The sequence below is a fragment of the Lucilia cuprina genome, chromosome 5 (genome assembly GCF_022045245.1).
Source record: "Lucilia cuprina isolate Lc7/37 chromosome 5, ASM2204524v1, whole genome shotgun sequence".
NCBI classification, from domain to species: domain Eukaryota; kingdom Metazoa; phylum Arthropoda; class Insecta; order Diptera; family Calliphoridae; genus Lucilia; species Lucilia cuprina.
The window spans coordinates 36,997,262-37,018,899 of NC_060953.1; the positions used below are offsets into that span (position 1 = coordinate 36,997,262).

The 21,638-nt window shown below is 29.9% G+C and overlaps 1 protein-coding gene across 1 annotated transcript in view; it reads right to left on the reverse strand.

Moving 5' to 3' along the window:
* Positions 1-1,485: 1,485 nt before the first annotated feature.
* The window catches only part of LOC111687188 (sensory neuron membrane protein 2), a 67,801-nt gene continuing 47,648 nt past the window's right edge, over positions 1,486-21,638 (reverse strand). The window contains exons 8-10 of the mRNA XM_046951867.1: positions 2,287-2,405; positions 2,012-2,137; positions 1,486-1,846 (exon numbers count right to left, since the gene is read on the reverse strand). Coding sequence (XP_046807823.1) covers positions 1,661-1,846; positions 2,012-2,137; positions 2,287-2,405 — 431 coding nt within the window. The 3' untranslated portion in view covers positions 1,486-1,660. The remainder of the gene's footprint in view (positions 1,847-2,011; positions 2,138-2,286; positions 2,406-21,638) is intronic.

The window sequence follows — 21,638 nt, forward strand, 5'->3', positions numbered from 1 at the left end:
TGGAAAATAATAATTAGCCCCTTAATTTATATAGGATGTACCGCGTCCTTTTTGCCAATATTGTTAGTTCGTCTATTTTTCCTCCAAATGTTCACATGGATTTTAAAGTGCTTAGTGCAAAATTTGAATATTTTACCTTCAATATTTTCCCCAAAAAAAATATTTTTATGTTTAATAATATGGGAGTGACACACTTCTTATTGCTAATCCGCTCATTATTTGTCCTAAAAATTCATGTTGGTACTCTAGGACCTGGTTCACACTGTGAAACTTTTGTTGAAAAACTTTTGATTTTGTGTGTGAGAGAAAGAGATGGTTGATATTTCTTTCTCTTTCTCTCACACACAAAAATCAAAAGTTTCCCAAAAAAATTTTTCTAGTGTGAACCAGGTCTAGCAAGATGTATTATAATTTACAGGTGAAATCAATAAATCAGCTGATTTTTTTGTTCCATTTATTTTCAGTTTTCTAACCGTCAAAGTTTGTTGACTTATATTTAAAATATTTTAAGTTTCCAAACTGTCGAAGTTTTTTTATTTAAATTGAAAATTGTTTTCGTTTAAAGCGAACATTTATAAAAAACAAAATGCATTGTTGCACTCTTTGCAAAAAAACAGTTTGAAAAAGATTATGGCACATTGTTTGGGATGTCAAAGGATTCAGAAAAACGAATATTGTGGAGCCAAATTTGTGGCAAAAACATTTTGGCATTGAAAATGCATTTCCAATAGTCTTCTACATTGTTCTTTAAAAGCAATCAAATTATCCCGAAAATTGCAACTTGTAGATCGCGTATAAGGTTTACTGGACAGACGTTCGTCCTTGAACCAAAAAAAGAGTATGTGCCAAATTTCATCAAATTATCTTTAAAATTGCAACCTGTAGCGTGCGCACAAGGTTTACATGGACACACAGACACACGGACGGACGGACATAGCTAAATCGACTCAGAAAGTGGTAAATATTTTTGGGTGTTACAAACTTCAGCACAAACGCATAATACCCTCCCCACTATAGTGGTGTAGGGTATAATTATTGCCGAGGCTAATACGTTAAAAATATTTGTTTTTCATTTAAATATTGTGATTCTGGCAATGCTGTATGATTACTGCACTATCGTAAAAAATAAGTATTATTTATCGTCACACTGCTATACCGTAACTTTTTTATCTTTAGACACTGTCATATCATTAAGACTCAAACAAATTCTGCAGATAATAGTGTTCATTTTAAATATTGCCTTTATTGGTCGCTAGATGGCGTATAACGGAAATGGAAAAACTTATTGTTTTCTATGAAATTAATTAAAAACACAATTTTGTATCTTTTTTGTTACTTTTTTTTTTAATGAAAATACACTAAATCACATAAAATATTTAATTTTAATTAAAATTAACAATTATAATATAAAAAATATAATATCATTAACAATTTTCTGTTTAAATTATGTTAAATTTTAAACAATATACATATAGATAATAAAATAATAATAATTAATAACATTATAACAAATAATTAATTAATTAAACAATAACAACGAAATGTTTAGTTTATAATAAAATGTCACTGATGAAGCAGTTACAGCCAGTCAGCTTTTTAAGAGGCTGGCATATGCAAAAACAAATAAATGATTATGATTATTTTTAAATGATTCTTTAATTTATTTTAAAGGTGCCTCCACCACAGCAACAGCTTTTCGACGTTGCACCACAAAATAAATTAAACAAATAGCAGCCACACCGATGCCACCAAACAACGCAGCCCACTGCACAACATTCAATGTTTTCAAAGTGTTGATGAGACGTTTCTTGAAAAATGTCACCATTTCCCCATTCAATTCGATGCCCTGCTCGTTGCGGGAAGAGAAATGACAACAAAAATAGAAAACAAGACAATAAATTTAATAATTTTATAGAAAATTTGTTGAATACAAATATTTCAGTTGTAATATTGTTTCGCCAACTAAACTAAACAAAACAAAACAAAACAAAACAACCCACTCACTACTCACCTCCTCCACCCAAATGGCGGGCATTAGAACTGTTGTTAGATTTTCCGTAATCGTTATGCGATTAATACTCTTCAGAAACATATTAAACTGAACACGTTTGCCACCCTGAAGTGGCACGCCAGTAAGCTGCAACAAAATAAACAAAAACAAAAAATAAATTGTTATTTAATTAATGTCATTTATTAATTTCAAATTTCAAAATTAATTGATATTAATGCGAACAAGTGTTTGTGGCAGATTCGTTATAAGTATGTGTGGTCTTATTTTCTACCTACATGTTGTACATCTACAAATGTCTGATGTTTTTTGGCATCCGGATTTAATCCTCTTATAGTTTTCGTATATTCATTTGATGCTCCCAACATGTGGGGCAAAGTCAGAATTACCGGGGCATCTGCAAATAAAAAAAAAAATAAAATTTTTTGTTTAGTTCATTAAACTGTTTAAAAATGAAATTTAATTGCTTAAGTATTAATTACAATTTTTCAAAAATATTAATTTGCAAAAAATATATATTTATCAAAATCAAAATATCAAAACAATTTGGAAGTACTTGATGCTTTGAACTGTAAAACATTTATTACGATTCATATAAATATATTATTAAATATGCAGGAAATAAAATGCGCCGCGTACAGTGGGACTAACTAATTAACTAACTAAGTAAGTAACTAACTAACTAACTAATTAACTAACTAACTAACTAACTAACTAACTAACTAACTAACTAACTAACTAACTAACTAACTAACTAACTAACTAACTAACTAAGTAACTAATAAGCGGCATTGGATATTATTCTGAATCTGCTCCCAATTGAGAAATATGTTAAGAGTGTATCAGCTAGGAACTTATTCAGACTGTTTGAATCAGCTCTAGTAAGACCAAAGCGGGTAGGCCACACTAGAATACTATACGAGGCAGGTCTAACAGGAATTGAGGGAAGTACGGAGGGTATTTCAGATCATTTGGTTACGACCCTGGACTTCGGAGTAACACCTTCAATAGTGATTCCTAGTAGGAATGAGTGGGAAGGATCCGAAGTACTGTTTGAGGGGTGTGCAGTTTTCACTGACGGATCCAAGATGGACTCTGGCACAGGTGCCGGGGTTTATTTGGTAGACAACAATATAAGAGTGTCCTACAGACTTCCGGATGAATGTAGCGTTTTTCAAGCGGAAATCCTGGCTATATGGAAATCCGTGGAAATTATTAAGACACACATTACTAGGGGGTCGGAAGATTTACGTTGATAGTCAGGCAGCTCTTAAAGCTTTGCAGTGTAAAACGTTGCATTCTAGCTTGGTAAATAGCTGCAAAAAGGACCTGGAAGGTTTAGTCAGGTTATACACACTCAGGCTGTGTTGGGTACCGGGACACTGTGACATACAGGGCAATGAGATTGCAGATGAATTGGCCCGACAGGTCTCGGATCTGGAGCTCGATAGAAGGGTCAACTCGGTAAAACCCCCCATTTGTCATTACTATAGACTAATTTCCGAATATTTCAAAAAAACCACCAACCAATCCTGGTACAGTAGACTGGATTGTAGGGTTTCTAGGACACTATGGCCGAAGTTAAATCCAAAAGCAACCAGAATGCTATTAGGATTGGACAGGAAGAGTACAAGGATTTTAGTAGCGGTAATAACTGGACACTGCTCAATTGGAGCCTTTAGGGGAAATGGGGTCGGTAACACACAGGATTTTTGCAGGTTGTGTGAGGACGAAGAGGAACTGGAGACAGTAGAGCATATTTTATGCCACTGTCCCAGATTACAGAGTCTGAGACTGAAATGGCTAGGTAAAAGATTGCACGATGAACTAGAGATGTAGCAGGGTGTAACCTAGGCGACATTATGGGCTTCATTAGGGGAACTTTTTGATTTTCAGTTAATAGACAATTAAGGATTTTTTTGTTACATTTTTAGCAACATCTCACTCTTCTCATCTCTCCTTTTTTTTCTGTTTTCTCCTTGTCTTTTATTAAAGGGATTCACAATGGAGTATTGGGTCTCCGAGTGGATTATACATTGATATACAACCCTTTTAAACTGAACTAAATATGGAGGAAATAAATGCCCGCGTACAGTGGGACTAACTAATTAACTAACTAACTAAGTAATTAACTAACACTATATATATATATATATATATATATATATATATATATATATAATATATATATATATATATATATATATCTATATATATATATATATAATATAATATATATATATATATAATATATATATATATTATATATATATATATATATATATAATATATATATATATAATATATATAATATCATATATATATATATATATATATATTAATATATATATATATATATATATATAATATAATATATATATTAATATATATATATATATATATATATATATATATATATATATAATATTATATATATATATATATATAGTTAATACATATACATATATATATAAGTTAAAGTCTGTATCTTCTCATTTTTGCCACAGATATTTCTCAGATTAGGGACTCTGTTTTTAAATAAAAATGGCTTACTTTATATGGTCCGACAAAATAGCAAAAAAAGTAAGATTTTTTTGTGATTTCTTAAAAGAATCCATCCATAACTAAATTTTGATTAATACTTTATCGCAAACAAAAAAGTAATTTAAATCTGTCTTTAATGCAAAATGTTTTGGTTATTTATCATCAATTTGACTGCTAAATATTACTAATTAATAGTAATATACTATAATTAATTTCTAATATATTTCAATTCATCATTAATCACTTAATTTAACTAATTTTAAAATTAAGTTTAAAACTAAACAAAAACTTTAGTTTTTTATAGATATAATTCTAGAGTAATTAGAAAACAATAAATAAAAGGTGTTTTAGAAAATATGCTTTCACTATATAAGAAATAAATTTCAAACATTTAAACTTTTTTTATAATAAATAATTTAAAATTTGTATACTTAACAAAGTAATTTATTGTTTTAAATTTTAATTTGATGTACATGTTGTTTTGAAAATTTCCATTAAAATATTAAAATATTTGCAATATTAAAGTTCATATTTTAAATTTAATTAAATAAGCTAATTAAATAATGATTTACATTTGTGCTAAATTGGAGCAGAATTATAATGTCAAATATATCATTAATATAAAAAGTATGTACTTGTATCATCAAATATTTGTGGTGTTTGACAAGGAGATTTTTTTTAAAATAATTTATGATTTTTAATATAAATATCAAAAAAAAAATAACGAAATAAACAAATATTATTTGTATAAAATTAAGTCAATTCGATCAGCCTTGATATACATATAACTCTAACGCTGAAAATGTACAATGTAGATCTACTTTTTTGTCGGAAAGGCTAAAGCTATGTCAGTTTATTATCTGCAATGAAATTGTAAGGTTTTCTTACAATCGCCTGAACAAATAAGAGTAAACTAAAATCGAACAAGTCTGGAATAGTCGAAAAAGTGTCGGTAATAAATTCAATCGATTTATTTTCATAAATGACCTTCTATGTCAAACTTCCAACTTTATCTACTCTTTTGACGATGACAGCAATATCTGCAATTTCTATTCATTCTATTATAGGCCAAGTCCTCTAGAGATTAGGGTAAAGAGCGGAATAAATCTCTCAACCATTATTTGATAAAATTCTCTAAATGGAGTCGTGTTAACAGAGCATTAAAATAAAGTGCAAAGTCCCTTGGACAAACATATTTTTCAAGTCGAAAGAAGAATTCAGACATACTTTACTCCATCGATCTTCTTTCTGTTTACACCACTTAATCCGACCAAAATGGAATACAATTCTCATGTAGGATCGAAGTTTACTTTTGAGCTCGACCGCGTACAAAAGAGACGAATTTATATATCGGTGGTAACAGGGTTCCAACTCTTTTGATTTTCTGCAGCACCGTCGCAACGTGCGTATAGTTTACTGTTCTATTGATACTATCATGGAATGTGTTTTCTCTGAAATTATAGAACTCGTTCTCGATATCCGAATATTTTTACGCAGCACATGACTCTAATCAAGAACACATTCATTTGTGGACGATTGGCCAATTGAATTAGCTGGATTTCGGAAAAATACTTGTTTATACCCTACACCACTTTATCTGGAGGGTACTATGCGTATATGCTGATATTGTTAAACCAAAAAATATTGATCCTACATCTTAAACAATACTACTCGGTCAAAATCACTTTAGCTGACAGTTGTATCTGCAAAAAATCGGTAAAACATAGTTTTGTAACTAAATCATACAATTTTTTTAAATGATCGGTCCTCATTTACTCTAGGTTCCATACAAAGTCTTCTTTAGATATTAAGTGAAATGAAAATGACAGACTTATATATAGCCTTCGTGAGAAGGTATATATATAGACTGTCATTCCGTTTTTAATTTCTATAGTATAACTTTCCGACCCCATTAAGTATATATTGTCTGCCTGTCTATCTGGTGTTTGTTGAAATCAGTTTTTAGAAATCTTAGATATCGATTAATCGATTCATAATACCGAGATATGAGCAAAAATCCGAGACAATCTCTGAAAATTTCATCAAAAATTAGATTTTTTATTCATTTTGTTATTGTGCTCTTTTTTATAAAAAGCAGATCAAGAGCAGCACGAGTATGTGAAGCCTGCTTAAATTGGAACCATAAAAGGAAATTTTTGGTACTTTTTCGTTCTACAAAAGGAACTTTTTGAGTTTTCTATAATAATGAACTAAGAAACATTAAATTAAGTATGTATAGCCCGGATTAGACAAAAACACATTAAAAGTGATTTTTTGGTACTTTTTCGTTCTTTAAAATGTATTTTTTATATTTTCAATAATATTAAACCTAGAAATGAAATTAAGTATGTAGAGTCGAAATAAGAGAGAACCGGAAAAAGTGAACTTTGGTACTTTTTTTGTATTTACAAGGTACTTTTTGAATTTTCTCTAATATTGAACCTCGAAATATGAAATTAAGTATGTAGAGTCTGAATTAGGTGAGAACCAATAAGAGGGAACTTTTTGGTACTTTGTCGTTTTTCAAAAGGTACTTTTTGAATATTATATAATATTAAACCTAGCAACGTGAAGTAAGTATGTAGATTCGGAATTAGGTGAGAACTTATTCGTTTTTTAAAAGGTACTTTTTGAGTTTTCTATAATAATGAACCCAGAAACATGAAATAAAGAGCACGGATTAGAGGAGAACAAATCAAAAGGGACTTTTGGGTACTTTTTTGATTTTTTTATAATATTGAACCTCGAACATGGAATTAAGTATGTAGAGTTGGAATTTGGGAGAACCGGAACTTTTTGTACTCTTTTGTTTTCTTAAAAGATACTTTTTTACTTTTCTATAATATTGGACCTAGAAATATGAAATTAGGTATGTACAGTCTGAATTAGGTAAAAACCCATAAAAGAAACGTTTAGGTACTTTTTCCTTTTTCAAAAGATTCAAAGATTCGACACAGCCTTACTTGTTAATTTTAAACATTAGTAGCAGGATGAAATTCTGCACATATAACTTTATTGATAAAACGAATGGGCCATGTGCAACTATTAGATCGAATTTTATGAAAGGGTACTAAGCACCACTACACTGCCCGATTGTATATACATTCTTTCTTGTTAATTAATGCTCTATTGAATATTTTTATTGAAAACAATTTTCGTTCATACACCTCTACTAATTATTAATTTTTTATAATATTTATAAATTACCAGCGAATATATCAGCATGTAATTTTCAATGCACCGTTTCCGCATTAATTTTTCAAATATTCTTGAAAGCCAGAAAAAATATAAATTAGCAACACTTAATGATAAGATCAGATAACTTAACAAAATTGATATAAAATAATAATTATGATTAAAATATAAAACGTAAGAACATGTGCATATATTTATTATTCGGCTAATGATAATTTATGAATGTACTTAATAATATAAAACAATAACTCATTATTATATATAATATTCATAAAACTAGTCAATTAAACAATAAACTATTTAGGTAAAGTATTTAAAGTGTTTTGAAGATTTCAAATTAACAGAATTCTTTTAAATTTCTGCAACAAAAGTTTTAAATGAAAATAACAATCATCACTAATGGGAGAATATTTAATAATAACAATATATCCATTAAAAATCGAATTCAAAAATATCCATTAAAAAAAGTAGGGATAGCTAACTTTGCTTCTATACACAAATGTTAATTATTCCCTCCCGTAAAGAATCAATTCTTTTTTCTTCTAAACAACTACAAAGAAATCATACAAATGTTTTATTCAAATAAGACAACAATACATTTGTATATAAAACAAAATAACTAAATAATAAAAACAAACTCTAATATTTAATGCTTAAGTGTTAAAATGTTAATTAAGTTGTGGAATAAAAAAATAAAAATGAATTGAAAAAGAAACATGCGATATGGACAGTGACTACTTAATAAGACAAGTGGTTATTTTCAACCAAAAAAATATATCAATCACATGCAAGTACAATTTGTTTCTATCAAAGATTCTTCTTTAAATAGTTATAAAACTAATTTCAAATACAAAAAACACATAAATATAATCGTTGATTTATTAGCAACACGTTCCAAATCTTAAAGAATACCAACCACAAGATTTTATACAAATTGGAAATAAAAGAAGAAGAGTGTTGGTTATTTAATTTGAAACATTTAATAAAAACGTAAATAATGAATTCAGACTAAATAATTTAATAATATTGTGATTTTTGAAATACGTTTTTTGAAAGCATATATGTGTATATTACAATTATGTAAAGCCTAGTCTATAGTCAAGTATATAGTCTAGTCCATAGTGTAGTCTATTGTTTAGTAAATAGTATATAGACTAGCCTTTTGTCTAGTTTATAATAGACGGGACTATGGACTTGACTAAATATTAGACTAGTCTATAGACTAGTCTATAGTCGAGTCTATAGTCGAGTCTATAGTCGAGTCTATAGTCGAGTCTATAGTCTAGTCTATAGTCTAGTCTATAGTCTAGTCTATAGTCTAGTCTATAGTCTAGTCTATAGTCTAGTCTATAGTCTAGTCTATAGTCTAGTCTATAGTCTAGTCTATAGTCTAGTCTATAGTCTAGTCTATAGTCTAGTCTATAGTCTAGTCTATAGTCTAGTCTATAGTCTAGTCTATAGTCTAGTCTATAGTCTAGTCTATAGTCTAGTCTATAGTCTAGTCTATAGTCTAGTCTATAGTCTAGTCTATAGTCTAGTCAATAGTCTAGTCTATAGTCTAGTCTATAGTCTAGTCTATAGTCTAGTCTATAGTCTAGTCTAGAGTCTAGTCTATAGTCTAGTCTATAGTCTAGTCTATAGTCTAGTCTATAGTCTAGTCTATAGTCTAGTCTATAGTCTAGTCTAGTCTATAGTCTAGTCTATAGTCTAGTCTATAGTCTAGTCTATAGTCTAGTCTATAGTCTAGTCTATAGTCTAGTCTATAGTCTAATCTATAGTCTAGTCTATAGTCTAGTCTATAGTCTAGTCTATAGTCTAGTCTATAGTCTAGTCTATAGTCTAGTCTATAGTCTAGTCTATAGTCTAATCTATAGTCTAGTCTATAGTCTAGTCTATAGTCTAGTCTATAGTCTAGTCTATAGTCTAGTCTATAGTCTAGTCTATAGTCTAGTCTATAGTCTAGTCTATAGTCTAGTCTATAGTCTAGTCTATAGTCTAGTCTATAGTCTAGTCTATAGTCTAGTCTATAGTCTAGTCTATAGTCTAGTCTATAGTCTAGTCTATAGTCTAGTCTATAGTCTAGTCTATAGTCTAGTCTATAGTCTAGTCTATAGTCTAGTCTATAGTCTAGTCTATAGTCTAGTCTATAGTCTAGTCTATAGTCTACTCTATAGTCTAGTCTAGTCTATAGTCTATATTCTAGTCTATAGTCTAGTCTATATTCTAGTCTATAGTCTAGTCTATATTCTAGTCTATAGTCTAGTCTATAGTCTAGTCTATATTCTAGTCTATAGTCTAGTCTATAGTCAAGTCCATAGTCTAGTCTATACTCTAATCTATAGTCTAGTCTATAGTCTAATCTATAGTCTAGTCTATAGTCTAGTCTATAGTCTAGTCTATAGTCTAGTCTATAGTCTAGTCTATAGTCTAGTCTATAGTCTAGTCTATAGTCTAGTCTATAGTCTAGTCTATAGTCTAATCTATAGTCTAGTCTATAGTCTAATCTATAGTCTAGTCTATAGTCTAGTCTATAGTCTAGTCTATAGTCTAGTCTATAGTCTAGTCTATAGTCTAGTCTATAGTCTAGTCTATAGTCTAGTCTATAGTCTAGTCTATAGTCTAGTCTATAGTCTAGTCTATAGTCTAGTCTATAGTCTAGTCTATAGTCTAGTCTATAGTCTAGTCTATAGTCTAGTCTATATCTAGTCTATAGTCTAGTCTATAGTCTAGTCTATAGTCTAGTCTATAGTCTAGTCTATAGTCTAGTCTATAGTCTAGTCTATAGTCTAGTCTATAGTCTAGTCTATAGTCTAGTCTATAGTCTAGTCTATAGTCTAGTCTATAGTCTAGTCTATAGTCTAGTCTATAGTCTAGTCTATAGTCTAGTCTATAGTCTAGTCTATAGTCTAGTCTATAGTCTAGTCTATAGTCTATCTATAGTCTAGTCTATAGTCTAGTCTATAGTCTAGTCTATAGTCTAGTCTATAGTCTAGTCTATAGTCTAGTCTAAGTTCTAGTCTATAGTCTAGTCTATAGTCTAGTCTATAGTCTAGTCTATAGTCTAGTCTATAGTCTAGTCTATAGTCTAGTCTATAGTCTAGTCTATAGTCTAGTCTATAGTCTAGTCTATATCTAGTCTATAGTCTAGTCTATAGTCTAGTCTATAGTCTAGTCTATAGTCTAGTCTATAGTCTAGTCTATAGTCTAGTCTATAGTCTAGTCTATAGTCTAGTCTATAGTCTAGTCTATAGTCTAGTCTATAGTCTAGTCTATATCTAGTCTATAGTCTAGTCTATAGTCTAGTCTATAGTCTAGTCTATAGTCTAGTCTATAGTCTAGTCTATAGTCTAGTCTATAGTCTAGTCTATAGTCTAGTCTATAGTCTAGTCTATAGTCTAGTCTATAGTCTAGTCTATAGTCTAGTCTATAGTCTAGTCTATAGTCTAGTCTATAGTCTAGTCTATAGTCTAGTCTATAGTCTAGTCTATAGTCTAGTCTATAGTCTAGTCTATAGTCTAGTCTATAGTCTAGTCTATAGTCTAGTCTATAGTCTAGTCTATAGTCTAGTCTATAGTCTAGTCTATAGTCTAGTCTATATCTAGTCTATAGTCTAGTCTATAGTCTAGTCTATAGTCTAGTCTATAGTCTAGTCTATAGTCTAGTCTATAGTCTCTATAGTCTAGTCTATAGTCTAGTCTATAGTCTAGTCTATAGTCTAGTCTATAGTCTAGTCTATAGTCTAGTCTATAGTCTAGTCTATAGTCTAGTCTATAGTCTAGTCTATAGTCTAGTCTATAGTCTAGTCTATAGTCTAGTCTATAGTCTAGTCTAGTCTATAGTCTAGTCTATAGTCTAGTCTATAGTCTAGTCTATAGTCTAGTCTAGTCTATAGTCTAGTCTATAGTCTAGTCTATAGTCTAGTCTATAGTCTAGTCTATAGTCTAGACTATAGACTAGACTATAGACTAGACTATAGACTAGAACTATAGACTAGACTATAGACTAGACTATAGACTAGACTATAGTCTAGTCTATAGTCTAGTCTATAGTCTAGTCTATAGTCTAGTCTAGTCTAGTCTATAGTCTAGTCTATAGTCTAGTCTATAGTCTAGTCTAGTCTAGTCTATAGTCTAGTCTATAGTCTAGTCTATAGTCTAGTCTATAGTCTAGTCTATAGTCTAGTCTATAGTCTAGTCTATAGTCTAGTCTATAGTCTAGTCTATAGTCTAGTCTAGTCTATAGTCTAGTCTATAGTCTAGTCTATAGTCTAGTCTATAGTCTAGTCTATAGTCTAGTCTATAGTCTAGTCTATAGTCTAGTCTATAGTCTAGTCTATAGTCTAGTCTATAGTCTAGTCTATAGTCTAGTCTATAGTCTAGTCTATAGTCTAGTCTATAGTCTAGTCTATAGTCTAGTCTATAGTCTAGTCTATAGTCTAGTCTATAATCTATAGTCTAGTCTATAGTCTAGTCTATAATCTATAGTCTAGTCTATAGTCTAGTCTATAGTCTAGTCTATAGTCTAGTCTATAGTCTAGTCTATAGTCTAGTCTATAGTCTAGTCTATAGTCTAGTCTATAGTCTAGTCTATAGTCTATAGTCTAGTCTATAGTCTATAGTCTAGTCTAGTCTATAGTCTAGTCTATAGTCTAGTCTATAGTCTAGTCTATAGTCTAGTCTATAGTCTAGTCTATAGTCTAGTCTATAGTCTAGTCTATAGTCTAGTCTATAGTCTAGTCTATAGTCTAGTCTATAGTCTAGTCTATAGTCTAGTCTATAGTCTAGTCTATAGTCTAGTCTATAGTCTAGTCTATAGTCTAGTCTATAGCCTAGTCTATAGTCTAGTCTATAGTCTAGTCTATAGTCTAGTCTATAGTCTAGTCTATAGTCTAGTCTATAGTCTAGTCTATAGTCTAGTCTATAGTCTAGTCTATAGTCTAGTCTATAGTCTAGTCTATAGTCTAGTCTATAGTCTAGTCTATAGTCTAGTCTATAGTCTAGTCAATAGTCTAATCTGTAGTCTAGCCTATAGTGTAGTCTAGAACTTTTCTATAGTCTAGTCTATAATCTACAGTCTAGGCTAAATTCGATACTGGGCCATGATGCTTTTACAGAAAACCAGTTTATTGTAAGAAATCGTTTAAAAATCCAGTTAGGAACAAGGATTTCTTCTAAGAAACAAATCGACCATCTCTGACCCAAGAACCTATAAAAATCACCTTATGCTCATATTGGTAATACAAGTCAGCTTGCATGTGAAGAAAATGTAAAAATCAAAATGAGAAGATATACATTGTACACTTAAGATAAGCGTTTTAAAATTAAAATCGAGTAGTGTTAAACTATGACCATTAACTATTTAAAATTGGTTAAGATTTTTGGTTCATTTTTGCGGAACAACTTTTACTTTTTTTTTAATACAAAGACAAAATAATCTTCAGTTTATCATAAATTGAAAATTATTAAAATTCAAGTGAATGATTTGGCAAAAAACGCATGAAAGAAAGAAAAAAGCTAAAGAATATTTATTATAAATATTCATAAGATATAAACAAAACTATAAAATAAAATTTAAGTGTGAATCGTAAAAAAACCTTAACACTTTACAAATTCAAGGTCTTGAACAATTGAGGGGCAGCATCTTTACAAAGTTTTTTTTTCGCATTTTTTGTGGATAATTTAAACAATTTAAATATGTAATTAACGTTACATATTTATTGCGCTATCATTATACGATCTTAAGCCCACGATACCAAAAAATTATGATATTTTAATTAAAATCACCATCGTTAAAAATAGTTTAATTTAATGTCCGCCTTAAGTCGGTATAATTTTTCTCGATTTGAAAAACGAGTCTTTTTTACGAAAATTTATATTCTTATTTTTTAAGAACATTTCTTATTATAAATATTCATACATTATGTATAAATTTCTTAACAAGTGTGTTAAGTTCTTTTTTATTATAAATTATCAACAGTTTTTTTATGTTGAATTCTAATCGTGAAGTTAATTTCATTAGTAGAACTTAATTTATTGTCAAAACTTTAAAAATTTTATATGATCTTGTTAAATGGCAAATTACCATAATCGATAATGAGATGGTAACAACTGTAGAATGCATATCAGAAATTCATATTCAGTTCTTTTTTGATTGAACTACACTGCAAAAAAATAGTTTTTATAAATAATCAATAACTTAATGCAATTTCTTCGTTAAACGGTTACCAAAAATTCCGGGTTTAATTTTTGTTACGGTAACGAAAACAATAAATTATTCAAATTTTTTGTAAAAAATTAATTTAAATACCCAACAGCTTCTGTTGGATTAAAAAAATAATTAAGTTCTGTCCACAGTCATAGTCTAGTCATAGTCTAATCATAGTTTAATCATAGTCTAGTCTATAGTCTAGTCTATAGTCTAGTCTATAGTCTAGTCTATAGTCTAGTCTATAGTCTAGTCTATAGTCTAGTCTACAGTCTAGTCTATAGTCTAGTCTATAGTCTAGTCTATAGTCTAATCTATAGTCTAGTCTATAGTCTAGTCTATAGTCTAGTCTATAGTCTAGTCTATAGTCTAGTCTATAGTCTAGTCTATAGTCTAGTCTATAGTCTAGTCTATAGTCAAGTCTATAGTCTAGTCTATAGTCTAGTCTATAGTCTAGTCTATAGTCTAGTCTATACTCTAGTCTATAGTCTAGTCTATAGTCTAGTCTATAGTCTAGTCTATAGTCTAGTCTATAGTCTAGTCTATAGTCTAGTCTATAGTCTAGTCTATAGTCTAGTCTATAGTCTAGTCTATAGTCTAGTCTATAGTCTAGTCTATAGTCTAGTCTATAGTCTAGTCTATAGTCTAGTCTATAGTCTAGTCTATAGTCTAGTCTATAGTCTAGTCTATAGTCTAGTCTATAGTCTAGTCTATAGTCTAGTCTATAGTCTAGTCTATAGTCTAGTCTATAGTCTAGTCTATAGTCTAGTCTATAGTCTAGTCTATAGTCTAGTCTATAGTCTAGTCTATAGTCTAGTCTATAGTCTAGTCTATAGTCTAGTCTATAGTCTAGTCTATATTCTAAGTCTATAGTCTAGTCTATAGTCTAGTCTATAGTCTAGTCTATAGTCTAGTCTATAGTCTAGTCTATAGTCTAGTCTATAGTCTAGTCTATAGTCTAGTCTATACTCTAGTCTATAGTCTAGTCTATACTCTAGTCTATAGTCTAGTCTATACTCTAGTCTATAGTCTAGTCTATAGTCTAGTCTATAGTCTAGTCTATAGTCTAGTCTATAGTCTAGTCTATAGTCTAGTCTATAGTCTAGTCTATAGTCTAGTCTATAGTCTAGTCTATAGTCTAGTCTATAGTCCTAGTCTATAGTCTAGTCTATAGTCTAGTCTATAGTCTAGTCTATAGTCTAGTCTATAGTCTAGTCTATAGTCTAGTCTATAGTCTATAGTCTATAGTCTAGTCTATAGTCTAGTCTATAGTCTAGTCTATAGTCTAGTCTATAGTCTAGTCTATAGTCTAGTCTATAGTCTAGTCTATAGTCTAGTCTATAGTCTAGTCTATAGTCTAGTCTATAGTCTAGTCTATAGTCTAGTCTATAGTCTAGTCTATAGTCTAGTCTATAGTCTAGTCTATAGTCTAGTCTATAGTCTAGTCTATAGTCTAGTCTATAGTCTAGTCTATAGTCTAGTCTATAGTCTAGTCTATAGTCTAGTCTATAGTCTAGTCTATAGTCTAGTCTATATCTAGTCTATATCTAGTCTATACCTAGTCTATAGTCTAGTCTATAGTCTAGTCTATAGTCTAGTCTATAGTCTAGTCTATAGTCTAGTCTATATCTAGTCTATAGTCTAGTCTATAGTCTAGTCTATAGTCTAGTCTATAGTCTAGTCTATAGTCTAGTCTATAGTCTAGTCTATAGTCTAGTCTATAGTCTAGTCTATAGTCTAGTCTATAGTCTAGTCTATAGTCTAGTCTATAGTCTAGTCTATAGTCTAGTCTATAGTCTAGTCTATAGTCTAGTCTATAGTCTAGTCTATAGTCTAGTCTATAGTCTAGTCTATAGTCTAGTCTATAGTCTAGTCTATAGTCTAGTCTATAGTCTAGTCTATAGTCTAGTCTATAGTCTAGTCCTATAGTCTAGTCTATAGTCTAGTCTAGTCTATTAGTCTAGTCTATAGTCTAGTCTATAGTCTAGTCTATAGTCTAGTCTATAGTCTAGTCTAGTCTATAGTCTAGTCTATAGTCTAGTCTATAGTCTAGTCTATAGTCTAGTCTATAGTCTAGTCTATAGTCTAGTCTAGTCTATAGTCTAGTCTATAGTCTAGTCTAGTCTATAGTCTAGTCTATAGTCTAGTCTATAGTCTAGTCTATAGTCTAGTCTATAGTCTAGTCTATAGTCTTGTCTATAGTCTAGTCTATAGTCTAGTCTATAGTCTAGTCTATAGTCTAGTCTATAGTCTAGTCTATAGTCTAGTCTATAGTCTAGTCTATAGTCTAGTCTATAGTCTAGTCTATAGTCTAGTCTATAGTCTAGTCTATAGACTAGTCTAGTCTATAGTCTAGTCCATAGTCTAGTCTATAGTCTAGTCTATAGTCTAGTCTATAGTCTAGTCTATAGTGTAGTCTATAGTCTAGTCTATAGTCTAGTCTATAGTCTAGTCTATATTCTAGTCTATAGTCTAGTCTATAGTCTATCTAGTCTATAGTCTAGTCTATAGTCTAGTCTATAGTCTAGTCTATAGTCTAGTCTATAGTCTAGTCTATAGTCTAGTCTATATTCTAGTCTATAGTCTAGTCTATAGTCTAGTCTAGTCTATAGTCTAGTCTATAGTCTAGTCTATAGTCTGGTCTATAATCTAGTCTATAGTCTAGTCTATAGACTAGTCTATAGTCTAGTCTATAGTCTAGTCTATAGTCTAGTCTATAGTCTAGTCTATAGTCTAGTCTATAGTCTAGTCTATAGTCTAGTCTATAGTCTAGTCTATAGTCTAGTCTATAGTCTAGTCTATAGTCTAGTCTATAGTCTAGTCTATAGTCTAGTCTATAGTCTAGTCTATAGTCTAGTCTATAGTCTAGTCTATAGTCTAGTCTATAGTCTAGTCTATAGTCTAGTCTATAGTCTAGTCTATAGTCTAGTCTATAGTCTAGTCTATAGTCTAGTCTATAGTCTAGTCTATAGTTAGTCTATAGTCTAGTCTATAGTCTAGCCTATAGTCTGGTATATAGTCTAGTCTATAGTCTGGTCTATAATCTAGTCTAGTCTATAGTCTAGTCTATATTCTAGTCATAGTCTAGTCTATAGTCTAGTCTATAGTCTAGTCTATAGTCTAGTCTATAGTCTAGTCTATAGTCTAGTCTATAGTCTAGTCTATAGTCTAGTCTATAGTCTAGTCTATAGTCTAGTCTATAGTCTAGTCTATAGTCTAGTCTATAGTCTAGTCTATAGTCCTAGTCTATAGTCTAGTCTATAGTCTAGTCTATAGTCTAGTCTATAGTCTAGTCTATAGTCTAGTCTATAGTCTAGTCTATAGTCTAGTCTATAGTCTAGTCTATAGTCTAGTCTATAGTCTAGTCTATAGTCTAGTCTATAGTCTAGTCTATAGTCTAGTCTATAGTCTAGTCTATAGTCTAGTCTATAGTCTAGTCTATAGTCTAGTCTATAGTCTAGTCTATAGTCTAGTCTATAGTCTAGTCTATAGTCTAGTCTAGTCTATAGTCTAGTCTATAGTCTAGTTTATAGTCTAGTCTATATTCTAGTCTATAGTCTAGTCTATAGTCTAGTCTATAGTCTAGTCTATAGTCTAGTCTATAGTCTAGTCTATAGTCTAGTCTATAGTCTAGTCTATAGTCTAGTCTATAGTCTAGTCTATAGTCTAGTCTATAGTCTAGTCTATAGTCTAGTCTATAGTCTAGTCTATAGTCTAGTCTATAGTCTAGTCTATAGTCTAGTCTATAGTTAGTCTATAGTCTAGTCTATAGTCTAGCCTATAGTCTGGTCTATAGTCTAGTCTATAGTCTGGTCTATAATCTAGTCTATAGTCTAGTCTATAGTCTAGTCTATATTCTAGTCATAGTCTAGTCATAGTCTAGTCATAGTCTAGTAATAGTCTAGTGACTAGACTAGACTATAGTCTAGTCATAGTCTAGTCTAGTCATAGCCTAGTCGTAGTCTAGACACAGTCTAGTCATAGTCTATGGTACCAGGTGTGTATATATTTTCCCTCTGTGTAAGAAATAGATTCTGACCTGTTTGGTAAGAACTATTATTTTTGGATATAATAAAAAAAGTACACATTCATAATACCCATCCCGCTATAATGGTGAAGGTTGAGCAAAGCACATTAAACGTTTTCCGCATCTTAAAAGATTTGTTATATTTCCATTAAAAAATTATTATTTCGAAAGTAATTTTAGACGGAATATATGTATAACACCTAATGAACTATATCATACAAATGTATAAAAATTATATTAAAATGGAAATTTTTTCGATTTGAAAAAAAACTTTATGACTTTCTAAAAATTAACTCGTAGTGAACAAAACTGACCTATAAATTTAAATAAATAATATATTTAAAATACTCCTCTCGCTGGCTTATGAACAAGTTTTGATGTTAGTGAACTTTGAATTTATGGACGATTTTACAACCAAATGAATTTATTAACAAAATAACAATTAAAATACAGCAATCAATTCTTGTCAATGTCTTCAAAACCTGCTCCTTGGTTACAAAATCCGAAGAAAACAGTTATTTCTAGATATTACTTCATTAATTTAAGTTAAAATCTTTTTAGCTTAATTTATGGGTAAACGTATTCCAGTGGCTGTCTAAGAAAGCAACAAACACTGTCACAGTTCAAACTGTCAAAGTGTCCAGAGTTACATTGACCTTTTGCTAAATATACCAGAACTTATTAAAGAATCAAAATCAACTTTTCGATTAGTATAACGAGATTCTGGAGGTATAATTAAAAAGCCATAAAGTGTTAAGACATATTTATGTTCCACACGCAAGTGACAGCAAAATGTATCTAATTAAAATTAATATCAACAAAAAACTACTATAGTCTAGTCTATAGTCTAGTCTATAGTCTAGTCTATAGTCTAGTCTATAGTTAGTCTATAGTCTAGTCTATAGTCTAGCCTATAGTCTGGTCTATAGTCTAGTCTATAGTCTGGTCTATAATCTAGTCTATAGTCTAGTCTATAGTCTAGTCTATATTCTAGTCATAGTCTAGTCATAGTCTAGTCATAGTCTAGTAATAGTCTAGTGACTAGACTAGACTATAGTCTAGTCATAGTCTAGTCTAGTCATAGCCTAGTCGTAGTCTAGACACAGTCTAGTCATAGTCTATGGTACCAGGTGTGTATATATTTTCCCTCTGTGTAAGAAATAGATTCTGACCTGTTTGGTAAGAACTATTATTTTTGGATATAATAAAAAAAGTACACATTCATAATACCCATCCCGCTATAATGGTGAAGGTTGAGCAAAGCACATTAAACGTTTTCCGCATCTTAAAAGATTTGTTATATTTCCATTAAAAAATTATTATTTCGAAAGTAATTTTAGACGGAATATATGTATAACACCTAATGAACTATATCATACAAATGTATAAAAATTATATTAAAATGGAAATTTTTCGATTTGAAAAAAAACTTTATGACTTTCTAAAAATTAACTCGTAGTGAACAAAACTGACCTATAAATTTAATAAATAATATATTTAAAATACTCCTCTCGCTGGCTTATGAACAAGTTTTGATGTTAGTGAACTTTGAATTTATGGACGATTTTACAACCAAATGAATTTATTAACAAAATAACAATTAAATACAGCAATCAATTCTTGTCAATGTCTTCAAAACCTGCTCCTTGGTTACAAAATCCGAAGAAAACAGTTATTTCTAGATATTACTTCATTAATTTAAGTTAAAATCTTTTTAGCTTAATTTATGGGTAAACGTATTCCAGTGGCTGTCTAAGAAAGCAACAAACACTGTCACAGTTCAAACTGTCAAAGTGTCCAGAGTTACATTGACCTTTTGCTAAATATACCAGAACTTATTAAAGAATCAAAATCAACTTTTCGATTAGTATTAACGAGATTCTGGAGGTATATTAAAAAGCCATAAAGTGTTAAGACATATTTATGTTCCACACGCAAGTGACAGCAAAATGTATCTAATTAAAATTAATATCAACAAAAAACTACTATCTATCCATTTATCTATCTACTAAATACATTTATGCCAAATGGCAGAATATTTAAATTTTTTTAAGCAAAAAATAATGTTTCAATTTTGAATTTAATACCAGAATCATTGGTCCCAATTATACTAAACATATAGATAGTTAGTTATTCGATACATATTAAACTTGGTTGCCAGACGGGAATATTTAATAAATAGGAGATATTTGTTTTTGTTTCTATTCTCTTTTGTTAGTCGTATAAAAAGTGTAAAACCTGTTAAATTTGATCATAGAAATAAATAAAAAATAAATAAATAAAATTATTTAGATTATTAAAATTTCTTATGAATTTTAATAAAATTTAAAGAATATTTTTCGTTTTTGCTTCGTTTAAACGTTTCTTTCCGGTTTAAAACAAAAACAACACAAAATGTGAAAAAAATTAACATGTCGTCATTATAATATTTTAATTTGAATATAAATGTCTATTAATCTTTTGTTATTACTTCTAATAATATTAATTTACTTAAAAGATTTGTATAGAAAAAGTGCTATTAATTTCATCGCTATTAAAGTTATTATTTTAATTAATAACTTTAAATTTAAAATGTTGTGGAAAGTAAAAGAAAAGTTGTTCGAATTTTAAGGGAAATAGCGAACTGGAGTTGGTTTGCCTATTAGCTATTATATTCTTTTGAAATCAAGCTTTGCGGAAAACAAATATAGTTTTAGAAAGGGACTTTGTTAAAAAACGCAATTAGAGGAATTCTTAATTAAGCTTCAATTCTCCCACTTTTTTCTGTAAAAAGTGTATTATAATACCGCCAAGAGTAATTCAGTACTGTAGACTAGACTATAGACTAGACTAGACTAGACTAGACTAGACTATAGACTAGACTATAGACTAGACTATAGACTAGACTATAGACTAGACTATAGACTAGACTATAGACTAGACTATAGACTAGACTATAGACTAGACTATAGACTATAGACTAGACTATAGACTAGACTATAGACTATAGACTATACCATAGACTAGACTATACACCAGACTATAGACTGAACAGACTAGACTGTAGACTGTAGACTAGACAAGACTAGACTTCAGACAGATTTTAAATTTTCAATAATGTGCTAAAGGTTATAACGTTAGTATATAGCCGATTTTGTATACCCACAGACATAAAATATGTAAATTGGACTATAAATTATTTTTTTTGAAAAGTCCGTTTATGTGTTGTCTAGGTGAAATAAGGAACCGATTCAGTAGGCTTTTGTCCTTGAACTGTATATATTAATTAAGTATAGAAAATCTGTACCGAATCTCAAATATTTTAACTATGTGTTGGATGATATCGTAAAATTATCCTTGGAATAAAAAAATGTATAAAGTTAATTCAACCCATTAAAATCAGACAAAATTTAAATGGATTCATGTTATTGATGATTTTTTTTATGATTTTAATAAAATATATAACATCCAAACTATAGACATTCTATGACGTATAGAATTCCATTAGATAAACAGATCAAATCAATTCAATTCAAATTAACCTTGAAATCAAAACAAAAACATGAATAAATTTATATGAGTTTTTGTTAACAAATTGTTGTGATATGGTTTGATGATACGACTTTGGTCATTGTAGCAACTGGTAATAATGATATATTTCCTTTAGATAAAAGCAGCTTT